This window comes from Pieris rapae, chromosome 11 (genome assembly GCF_905147795.1).
Source record: "Pieris rapae chromosome 11, ilPieRapa1.1, whole genome shotgun sequence".
Taxonomy (NCBI): Eukaryota; Metazoa; Arthropoda; class Insecta; order Lepidoptera; family Pieridae; genus Pieris; species Pieris rapae.
In genome coordinates, this window is record NC_059519.1 from 846,865 (window position 1) to 859,810 (window position 12,946).

Genomic DNA, 12,946 nt, shown 5'->3' on the forward strand with positions numbered 1-12,946 from the left:
GTCGAAACTGGCAACAATTTTGAATAATGTGAAATATGACGCACGACATAGCCTTGTGTGATGTGCCTTATTTCGTAAGGCGTTGAACGGCAAACATTGGCTATTGCATTAAAAACTGGCTTCCGCCTGCATCTTCGCTCCTAGTACTTTAGCCAGCAATGTCTAGGCATTAGAAAGAGAAAGAAGGACTTCTGTCCTTGTCCTATCTCCGTACGTGTGTGCACAAACGCGGCATGTGAGATGAGTGACGACGCCAGCTAAGTTCTGAAGTCTTGGTAGAATTCAAAACGGAAAGTCGGTTGATCTTAAATCCAGGTGGACGTGAAAAAAAATATTATAGAAATTTATAAATTTAAAACATATTTATTAATTTTATAAAACAGTTTGTCCATTATTTTTTTATTCTTCAGTAAAATTTATTGAATTAACAATAATAATTATAAATACGTACCGTGTCATAATTAGATCATACTCAGAAATATAATCAAGAAGTAACAATAAAATTATTTTTACGTATATCATGCCAATATACACACGTATTGTACGCTAGATTTCTTTCGTCTCTTTCTGTTATTTTGATTTAATGCTGTGATGAAAAAAGTAAGAATAAGATTACCCGCTACAACTAAAACTTATATTTGCCAATATCAATAAAAATATTAGTTATTTAATTTGTGGCGTTCCGGTACTTTTAAATCTAAAAAAAACAAAGCATGGCTCGCTTCCCCTTCCGTGATGTATCCTGAATTTTGATTTACTTGAATTATGATTCTTATCAACGAAACACTTAAATTAATCTGTTTACCTGCAATTGGTTACAGTCTTTAAACAAAGGTATGCAAATGTAAGAACACGTTGTACAACACGAAGATCTTTAAATATTAATCTTAATTTGCATACAAAATGTATGTAAGAAGACAGGATGTATATTATGGGCTGTCTTACTGCTAAAATCACTTCTATACTTTTATTAAAAAATATAAATTAAAAATGATGTACTTAATATAAAAAAAAAAATATTTATTAAAAGACCATTTTTACATTTCTGTCTGGCACTTTCCCATAGTGTTTTCATAAAATTTTCTCTGTATATCATTATTGTTAATAATACAGCCTTTAGACAAACCACAGATATAGATTATGATTAATATCCTTAGTTTAAATGTGTAGACTCATCCGGTGATATGATATATAAAAAACACAATTAAACTGTATATAAAGCTACCTAAAAACATTATATTAAAATAATCTTTCTTGCTCATGAGTTCTTTGAAAAGATTCTACTATATGTTTGTATGTTAAGTGTAGATTCAAATCTATGTGAGTATTATAATGCCGTTGCATCTGACGTGATTGTCCTCATATTGAAGGTGCCTGTCAAGGCACTTATGGTTTCTGTTGTAACCTGTTCTTGAATCGGATTTATCAAAACTAATATGAATGAACACGTATTAAAATATTTAATGAGACAATTATCTTTAAAAATTAAGTAGGTTTAATTTGCACTTGTAAAAGGAATTTCACTAAAAAATTTTCAGCAAATTGCAGCTGTACTTGTTGCGAGAAAACAATTTATCCATGATTTGAGATTACAGTAAATTATAGTTTCTAGATTAATTTTATTTCATTGATTGGTAACACTGAAGGCAAAAGATCACATGGACGTTAGCCAACGAGATGATTTATACACCGTTATAAAAGAAGCACAGGACAAAAATTAATTAAACACGATACTTAGATATGATTAACCGACCCAGTAAGTTTCTATAAATACTCACTTCGCTAGTACAGCGACCTAAAGTAAGCCATGGCCTACAAAACTTGAGAATCCTGCTGCCTTTGTTGTACCCAACATAATTGGTGAGGCTTAAGCCCAAAGTCTTCGTTGGACTGGTCAGGTCAATGAATGGGACAAGATCCAAGCATTAAAAAGCGTATCTCCGTATACCGATCGTCCAGATAAAGTCGAACAGCTCCAAGTGCCGATTGACAAACAGTTTCGACGAATGACAGGATATATTTATAAACAATGACTAAGATACAGTAGTCACCGATCAATCTCCTTCGTGCCTTCTCCATCTACACGACACTGGCGAAGTACCTTGTTCCCAGTTGGCACAAATTAAAGCCATTAAAAAAAAGGTACAGTAGAGAGAGAGAGCCCGCAAAGCAAAAACAATTCGAAAGACAATAAAAGCAAGTGTATAAATAACTAAACCATTCTTACGCTGGTTTAACTGCGGCGGCTAAAAGCATAATAAAAATCTAATAATAAATATATATAAGTAGTTGGGATAGGCGTAAGTAAAATTTGAAATTTCATCTTAATGTATATTGCCAACATTAAAAAACAGGGTCGATTGAAAGTCTAAGTGAAAGTCGTGATGCGACTCTTGTCTGAGGTCATGAGTTGACTTTTTACTTAGTTATACAGGGTGTGGTTTAAACGGTTTAAATGTTTATTTATTTTGATGTTTAGAATTCTTCATTTAGTCTTCATTACTTAATGCTTGACTTGACATATCGTTTATCTGCCTCCTGCCCTCTCCTCCGCTTGTCTCAAGGCATAAAGGATATTCCCATTATCTTAACTTGGTCAGATCAACGGGTGGTGGATCGACCCAGGTTTCTCTTACCCTTACTCGTCCCTATCATTAGTTTCACAAGACAACCGGTTGTCCCCCGGCCAAAGTAGGACGAAGTTATTATGATAAATATGTTATTATACAATTGTAGGATTAAATAACCGATGATAAACCGTTATTAACTATGGAAGAACAATGTTCCGCTTTAGATTAATGCTTTGTATTCGACTGTGCGAGTTTCCGCTTGCCGATATAAACATTTGACCCCGAAATAACAAGCAGCTGATATCCTCAAATGGTATAGAAAACATTTTCTTGGTGTTCTTGCCTGTTGAAGCCTGGATGAATGTTTGTTGAAATGAAACATGGCCAAGTTGCCTACTAATTGCCTGGCTAATAGTTTATACGGATGGGAATAGTTAAAATATGAAATAACAATTAATTATTTAAATATTTTCTATTCCCATGCCCCTACTCTCGCTGCTGGTAGATTATTTTTGGGCCATGGTTCATTCAGGAGAGAGTCACCGGCAAGACAAATCATGGTGACGCATGCATATTGTATAGCTCTTTTCTTGGAGGTAATTAAGGTAAAGGTTGTCAGCAAGAATTGATAGATTGGATTTTGACATACGGGTATGCGTTTCCTTCTGAATCTAACTCTCGTCTTTCAAAGCATGTTCTAGAACGCTATTCTTTGAAAATAGCGAAGAGATATTTTTTTGTATCAGTAATTTTAGTCTGAAAGATGGTTCTTATCGTTCTCCATATTGGAGGGATCAAACTCGACCAGTCTAACCACAGACTGGCTGAACTAAGGCAGCTAAGGTCGAGAAGTGGTATATACTTTAGCGGCCGCATAACTTTGTTAGCACGTGTCAAGGTATGAAGTCTTCGCAGTGTTTTGTAAGCGCAGATTGTAGATGTCGCTACAAGTCCTCGTACACTGGATACATACAATACATCTAAAAACACATATCAATAAATATGTACGTGCAACTAAAAGCAGTTTACAGACATACGTTTTTTTTATAATAACACAAGCGGCAAAGGAGCCTGCGGGACGCCCAAAAAGGCCAGTCATAGCAGCAAATAGTCACCCATTTTTAGTGGGTGCGTTGCCGGCCTTTGAGGAAGGAGTACGCTCGAATTTTGAATAGTTGGAGGTCGTATCTCTTAGGGAAGACCCCCACCGGAAGTCGTTTCCAAGATGTTTGTAATATAATAAATATACACGACATATTTTTAAGTAACGCAAATTTCATTAACTGTTTCAGTGACTCATGAAATATTGTTTTAATTTTATTGTGTGTACAGCTGTATATAAAAAGCACCTGCACGATTGAGTTTATTCAGATACTCGCGTCATTAAACTAATTTAGATTGCTATAAATGTCCATTCATTTATACTTCATATTTATTTTAGTATTTACCGCTGACGTTTCTATTAAAAATATGATTGCGGCTGATCCTCCTCTTCCTTTTGGGTCCATTACCCTTCCACAGCGCAATTTCACTACTGTAACGCAATATACTCATTTGTGGTGTACCGTATTGTAATTGTCATGTAATAATAATAATAAGCCTTCCACATTCTATTTACATACATTTAATAAAATTAAATGTAAGTTCAATTTTAACTATCCCTGTCCGGGAGAAGGCCTCCAACTTTTTCCACCCTAATTTATTTTGTGCCATCGTTATTCAGCTACCCTCCCGATCACATCGCTCTATTGGTCTTCCTTTGTTCCTTATTCCTTTTGGACGAGTCCATCCGGTTCCTGCTTTAGACCATTTGTCATGTATTTGTTATTATTATTATAGCTTTATGAAATTTTAAGTTAGATTTTTTCTTTTTAGTGGTCTAGTATTTGTATTAGAGTTTTAGAGTGAAAGCCTTATCCATATTTTTCCATTTCTCTTTGCCTTGAACAACTTTCTATTTTCCCCGCTAATTCTATTACGTCATCCCACCATCTTTTCTTTTATCATCCTTTACATCTCTTTCCAGTAGGTTCAGTCCATTTTGTTATTTCGTCCATATTATTTCCCGCGCTTTAGAAATGTGATCTGCCTATTTCCATTTTAGCCTAAGAGCGTGTACAAGTGTAGCTGGAGGTTTTGTTACGACTATCAACATTTCTCCTTTTGTTTATTCTCCTCAACTTAAAGATTCTTCTTTCCATTGCATGCCGAAACGACCGGATATTCCTGAACCCGCTTGCATGTGTCAGAGTAGGTGAATTATTTGAATCCATTATTATGTTCTTGTGTTGTAGATATTAATAACAATACCCAATTAGCTGATTGTGACATAACTTTTTCATCTGCTTGCATCATACTTGTGACTTTCCATGTTAGATTTTATTAACCCTATTTGAAGGTTAGAAAAATGATAAAAATGATAAAGAACAGTAATTGCACAGCACGTTAATTGATTGACGTCATTGTAATGTCGTTCTAAATTATTTTAATTTTAAACTTAATTTCCTTTATGTTAATTGGTTTTTGCGATTCATACGTACCTATGTCCGTAGGTTTTTTGTCATTATAACTAACCGAGAGAAAAATTATTATTTTCGAATAGGTTTCAAAGGCTAATCTGTTAATAAACTTAACCAAACAATTCTATGTTTTATATTAAAAATTATGCATTATATTGAGGATGATGCTATCACAAAAAAATGCTTTATGCTTTAAATGATCATGCCTGAATAAAATAGCAATTTCAATAATGTCATTTATTATCTTGGAAAATCCTGTGGATACTTTTTAGAAAGTGATTTAGAATAAACACACGTCATTTTGCTTTATTACTGTATTGTACTTATATAATGTGGTGCTTTATATTATATACTTGTATGACACGATATATGAGACAATTATGCCTTTGTATTGTCATGTCAACTCATCAGTAGCATAAATTATTCGATAATTTCTTCAAGTATCGTATAAGTACATATAATATCTTAAAACTTGATTTTATTAAGTTTCACATAAATTCAATGTAAAGTAGTAAATAATAAGTGACATTTAATACTCTCGATTTAACAAAAACAACAAACAGAGAGGACGTTATATCAATAGACTAAAATTGAGATATCCTGTGTCCACGTAGGAATGTACCAAATCAGCTAAAACCATATTTAACATTCAATCATATTGTATACACAAGAATTGTAAACTAATATACTCCAGTCAAACAAATTACGTACCCAATGAAAAAGATCAATACAAACATTGGAAAAGTACGAGAATTGAATTGGCATTACATTGTAAATGAATTTTCATATATAAAAACGTATAAGTCATGGCTACTAAAATTTGTTTATTGTCGTAAAGCGGCAGGCAATATCGGGGAAGTGGAAGAAGCTTTTACACTTACAAGGGTATAGGCGTACATGACCTATTGACCAACCAACCATGCAACACAATTTTCAATAAACAACTCGGCCTTCAGACACTAGAGGTGCAGTGACGCATTATAATGCACTTTCAGATGCTGAATTTAAGATTTGTTTATTTTATACTATACCACAGTATACAACACACAGTCAGTCAACATCAGTCATATACTTCTCTTTATTAGCTGCCATTTGGAGAAAAAATTGTGAGCGGAAAGGGAAAGGAGCTGTTCAAGCAAACGTAAGCAGATTTACTGCAATTTACCAAAAAAACCCCCCTTGACCCCCTCTTGTCAGCAAAAGTGACCAAAGCTCTCAAAAATCTCAACGTATATATTTTTTTGGTAGGAATCCTCATAATTTGTATTAGTCTTAATAAAAATATATTTCTTTTTAAGTATTGACAATGTGAAGGTAATATGTGTAAAAAATGTAAATATGTTCTGTAGACGCAATCACCGAATAAGAAAATCAAAGACCCCCTATAGTGCTTACGTAATACTTACGGTCCCAAAGTTATAATTCAATTGTGTGACAAAACACACTGAGTTTATGATAATACACAGTATTTTTTTACCATTGGGTAACACTAATATAAGCAGACAACTTTACATAATTGATAAAAGTCAGTCACTCGAACAATAAGAAAACTATTTATCTAAATACAAATTGTACTTATTTGAAAAAAAAACCTTTGTTCCTTTCGTTCATTCAAAACTGTTTATTTATTTAATTTATAATCCTTCAGCTAACATAATAAATCAAACAACAAAAGGAACAGAAATATTCAATACATTTAACTAAATTATTATCAAAGTCAATTTATTATATACATGTGGAAGCACTCGATACTTTATGTAAGTAATCAATCCGTTCAAGAAGTTATATATATGTAATATGTACACATTTTATTTTTATAACATAGTAGTTTGACCGGTTTAGTTTTTGTTATCTAGATTTAGTGTAACTATGTATTTTATATATTACGGGAGAATACCTTAATTAATGTCAAATTACAAATATTCCACTAATTTAAACGTTGTAATTCGCAATTTAACTACTGTTAGATATTATCAATGTGTTTTACATAACAATAAAACATGAAACGTATTATAAAAACTACTAGAGCAGGTTTGTTGAAGGTCTTCATACAAATTTAGATTATAAATTCTACCACTATTTTGTCATCTGTTTTTTCGACTAATCCATAGATTAAAAATAGTTCACAGTCTATGATTGTTGTAGTGTACAGGTATACTTTTCTACATTTCTCTTATAGCTGTGGAAATTTGTTGTAATACCACAATAATGTGGTAAGCGAACGTGCAAGTGCTTAAATCAACTTTAATTGTGTAATTAAAGAATAATAGTGTAACCTCAGCGCGTTTTTTCAGCGATTCGTTTATATTACGAGTCGCAGGTATATAATACTTAAATATATTTAGAATATTTATGTAAAACATACTGTGGGGTTTTGTTGCGGGTTATAATTTAATTTTAATTACGTATATTAAAGCTAATCTACTTATATAATATTTAGGTCAATATTTTAACTAACACAATGTGTCATATGGTTAATATATGACACACTCCGCTAGCTATGCGACCCAAAAAGTGTATTCGAGTCCGAAATAAATATCTTCCCGCCTATTACTGGCTTACATCTGCAGCAGGTCTTCCACTCTGGCGATCTAGCGGTACCTAGGCCTATCTACTGGTCTACTGTGATAAATAAATAAATAATACTTATAAATATCTATAGAAGGGTTTTAGACTCGTCGCAAATCGTGACTATGACGCATGGTGAATCATTTTTCATTTCATTTGCTTCTGAAAAAATGAAGAAAAGAAAACTTTATTTTATTTAAAATGACTTATATATTTCGTGGTTCAATAGATAATAGATTAACACTATCTGTAAAAATATCTACCATTGGTAGTAATCATGGCTGGTATTTTAAATATGGTAGCTATTGATCTCTGTAAGGTTTTAAACTTTAAAAACAAAAAATACGCCTTAACGAAAGCACTATGTTGATTACGTAATACGACCCTGACCCATTTCACAATAAAGGATAATATAATTCAAATTTGTTTTACAATTACATGAAAGCATAATCGTTATATATTTTCATGGAAAAGTCCTCCCGTCATACATTATTATTCATCAAAGACAAGGCAACTTAAATCTACAAAAATACTTCGTATATTTTCCATACACAATAACATAAAAAAAATATATAGGTTCAATTGGTATATAATTGTATAATATATAATTGGTATAATATTTAAATGTAATTTAATAATAATTTGTGCGTAATAACTCAATTATGTGTCGCGCCGCCTGGACATGCAATGACCACAATGCCTTGATTGTTTAAGCTATCGTAGAATATGTAGAATAAACCATTAATGCTAAATCACCTACATCATGAGCACTCCACACATTCACACCTTCACGTACATACCATTACTTTCACACAATCTCACAACAGAGCCTTATTACTTTTAATTATATGAATTTAAGAGTTTTTTTTCTCTTTGATTTTTAGGACAAAATAAATTTAAATAAAACCTTATTTATCAGCCACAGATTAAGTGAATATAATTCCCTGTTCTGGTAGTATTTATATTTATATAAACGTTACGTCTTTCTATATTTTCTCTCTAAAAATAAGTGAAATTTTATTGCATTTGAGAGCATTGGCATTTGACATGGTCACTTGTATTTTCGCGCGTTTAGCACAATTTAATTTATAGTATAGGATTTGAAAATGGAATCTTTCAGTTTGTTTTAAATAACTGACCCTAGAGGTTCGCTTTAGTACATAGACAATAGAAGCAGGGCGGTTATCAGACATTCATTTTCATATTGACGAAACACAGGAACTATAACTATTTATTTATAGTACAGTATTTATGTGTTAATAATTTTATAAATATATGACGATACCTATTATTTGTGAACGTCGATTGATGCATTACTAAGACAAATATTGCTACTGTATTTGCTCTTCCTGGTGCATTTATATCGCAAACGTAATTGCAAAATTTTTGTACCCGTGTTAACCGAAAAGTTTACATTAAATAGATAAAATAACATGTGTAATATTAAATTAAATTTTGTTAAATTAATAATTCACAAAAAGTATGTATAGTAGATAAAGTATATATATATAAATTATTTTGGTCGGAAATGTAAATTTATCTTATACTCTATATGTATGCAGATTCCTTAATTCAAACTGATAAATGATTTTGAGGGCTACTTAAAATATCGATATTTTGTAACTTTTACGAAAAAAATCCCGTTTTATATAAAATTTCGTTTTTTGCAGTAACGATAGCAAAAACACCTCACACGGTCTAAGCATAGTTCCAGCCGAACTGAGCTGTCACGAACCTTCAGGCCAAGAGCGAGAGCAGATGACTGCTTTTATTGTTTAAACAGCAATACTATTTTTTAGAAAAGTCACCATTGCGTTTTCTTAAATTGAGACTTTATTGTTCAACAGTAACTAGAAAAATGAGATGTTTTTTTATTAGGTCACATAAAGCAAGGTAAATATAATTAAAATAATAATTTATCCCTTTTGAGAATTTTGATAATCGCATAGGTATTTTTCCTCCGCAATGACGCCAATACAGATGGTTTAATTTCTTTTACTTTTTAATCGATTGAAAAACCCCAAGGAGGATTCAACGTGTAAAAAAATACACTATTCAGTCAAATTATAAATTGAATATCTTAAAATATTTTGAATTAATTAGGAAAATAATTATGACATTAATCTTACCTTTATATTATAGTCATGTAAACGCGGCTAAGTACCTCCATAAAAGCTAAATTTAGTGAGCAATATTTGTGTGTTTGTGTGCTACGTGCAAAAAATATTTAATTGGTTGTGGTTCAGTTATTCTAAGGTAAATAAAAATTATACGGTTTATAATTTATTCGTGCTTTCACGTATGTCGATAAAAAATGACAGATTGTTTCGTGAAATCGGATGGACTTTGTGTGTGTGTAAATATATTATTATTATCTGAAATATATTTCTTGTATTTTAATAATTCATTGAGATTAAATATAATCGGTTTTGACATTCTCAACTGTCATCGTTAGCTTATCAAAAAATATCACGTTGGAAATAATTTTATTATATTTTGACATATGAATAGAAATGCTACATGCGTTTCTTTGTAATTCTTCTAGTCTTATGTACTTATTACTTTCATGGCAAATAAATATTTAACAACGCCATTAAAGTAAGTGTATTACAATCAATATTACATAATCATGGCTGGACACTTCCCTAGTCAAGAGGTGTATGCGATGAACTTTTCATTTTTACCCAAATTTTTTCACCCAATTCAGTAAATTATTATTGCCTTAACTATTCTTTATTTGCGATACTTAAAAGATATGTTTAAAATACTGGCTGGCATTTATGCATGTTAGGTATTTGTAAAACTGTTTACCGCGAATGATCAAGAGTACTTTGGGATGCGGAACGCGTCTTCCCCTTACGTCACGGCTTTTGTCCCAAGAACAAAACATTTGCGTCATCGGATCAGTTTATACCCCAGATACGTTTAATTACCTTGTCATAGCAACTACTATGCTAATTTAAAGATAAACTTCATTGTTACATTCTTATCCAAAAGCAAACCACTAAAAACTGAATACACACACATACTGTGTATAAATAAAAGTAACTTAAACTATATATGATACACACGTTTATTACCCTCTGAAATTATACAACACTTTTCTACAGTTCTATATGTTAAAGTTTTTAAATATAAGTAATACGACGCGCTCTTGCTAAGTGTAAATCGTGAATAGCCTAATGCCAAACAAAATAACGATGGGAAAACAAACCAGCGACGTGCGTGCGGCGCGGGCGCGGAGTAGTGCGGCCGCACACGTCACGCGAAAGCCGAGGTCTCTATAAAAGCATCGTCACCCTCCCACTGGCATCACTCGCAAGTTAGCACTAGACGCTTAGTCACAAACGTTGATCGCTTCTCGCGTGTACATTCATTGTGTTCGCCATGACTGTAACCAGTAAGATGAATAGTGTTTCCCGCCAATCTCTGCTCAGCCGTCTTGGACCTGGCGGGCTCCTTTACACCGCTAACAAAATACTAGCGGTACGTTTCTTTGTGCAATCGACGCCGCAAACGAAAGTGAATGGATATTCTTGATGTATCTATGTGTTGCACGGTGTTTCAATTTGTTGTTTCTATTGTCCGCAGGTTGCATCAGGTAAAGATGAAGAACGCTGGCGTGGGAAAGAGGAAGGTGCTCTGTTCAAACGATGGAGACGCCACGCCTCTCCGGAAACTTCTCCTGTAGCGCCTGCTCCTACATCACCAGCTCAACCTTCGGATTTGTTGAAATTTTTGGCTATTGTAAGTTTCATTTGATAAATTCAATAGTTTAAAATGTTCTTAATACTTCAGAGTTTTTTATAAAGACCATTTATAATTTATAGACTATTATATCTATTTCCTTTCGATTTTAGTTTTGAAATAGAGTTATTTTCAGATTTAAAAATTCAATAAAGTCAGTTAGAATAAAGTTTTTTCCTTTTATTTTCAGAATGCACTAGAGTTGTCGGCACCGGCCTCGGACGCCCTACTCAAGACTCGTTCTTCGGAGTGGTTCCAACTTTCCGGTCACCCGGGTTCTTTAGCACCCGCCGGACCTGGCACCGTTTGGAAACGCCGCTCTCCTGGCGACCACCCCTCACATAACCCTGAACGTGACGCGTACGTTGCCCTCGCGTCCTGTCCCCACATGCGGTCTGCCATCCCACGTTACTACAGAGAACTGGAATACGGTGGTGAACATTTCATTGAGCTTCAAGACTTATTGCATGGCTTCCGTGACCCTCACGTTATGGACGTCAAAATGGGAACCCGGACTTTCCTCGAAGACGAAGTCAGCAACGCTCGAGCTAGAACCGACCTGTATGAGAAGATGGTCCGCCTCGATCCCAATGCTCCGACTGAAGCAGAGCATACTGTGCGTGCCGTAACCAAACTAAGATACATGCAGTTCAGGGAACAATGCTCTTCATCGGCTGAGCAGGGATTTCGAATTGAAGCTGTCAAACTACCAGGACAGCCTCCTTTGACTGATTTGCAGAAAGTTAAAGAGCCAGGACATCTGAGAGCTACGGTTGCCAAGTTCTTCGCTGGCAATGAACGCGCGCGCCGCTCTATTGCTGCCCGTCTCCGCGAAATAAGGGAACTTTTCGAAAACTCCGAGTTCTTCCGGACGCATGAGATCGTCGGCAGTAGTATATTTATAATCTACGATGATGAGCGTGTCGGGGCGTGGTTAATCGACTTCGCTAAGACCCGACGTCTTCCTGAGGGTTTGAGCGTAACGCATCGCGAACCCTGGGAACAAGGAAGCCACGAGGAGGGCTTCCTGTACGGACTGGATAGACTGATAGAGACTATAGAAACGGCTAAATTACCTGAAGTATCTCGTTGAGCGACTGATGAGTAGACCTGGAAGGAAAAGGTCTGAAGGTCTCGTCTGCGGTCAAATCGAAGCCTGAGCCGCGTTCGCCCAGTGCTTGTTCCTGCGCCCACCGAGGGTGTACGCACGGGGATGCACAGAATTATTGTTTTCAATGCGAAGCCAGTTTCGCTTAATGATCTAGTCCTAATGATTAATTGATAATTATAATTTGATGATTTTTCGTGTGTGTTTCCTTTTAAAATCCTTAAATACTCTAAATAACATCTATTTGCATTAATGTGATAGATTTACTAATGCTATAATAAAACTTAGAAATTGATGACCTTTGACATTCTTACCTATTAATATATATTTGATTTTAAAACAGATATTCAAAAGTAAAATTCTTTTTATTAATACTCAACTATTGTACCAAAAATTTCTAACTAAAGCCATAAGTTTGTAGGCGAGAGTGGAAG

General features: G+C 34.0%; 1 protein-coding gene across 4 annotated transcripts in view; it reads left to right on the forward strand.

The window, feature by feature from the left end:
- The window catches only part of LOC110991586 (inositol-trisphosphate 3-kinase homolog), a 53,297-nt gene extending 40,589 nt beyond the window's left edge, over positions 1–12,708 (forward strand). For 3 of the 4 annotated variants that reach the window (XM_022256989.2, XM_045630047.1, XM_022256990.2), the window contains 2 exons: positions 11,249–11,404; positions 11,595–12,708. In XM_022256989.2, the coding sequence (XP_022112681.1) occupies positions 11,249–11,404; positions 11,595–12,497 (1,059 nt within the window). In that variant the 3' untranslated portion in view covers positions 12,498–12,708. Of the gene's footprint in view, positions 1–10,944; positions 11,144–11,248; positions 11,405–11,594 lie in introns of those variants that run through there. The other variant, XM_022256991.2, reaches the window with a different exon arrangement.
- Positions 12,709–12,946: the final 238 nt, after the last annotated feature.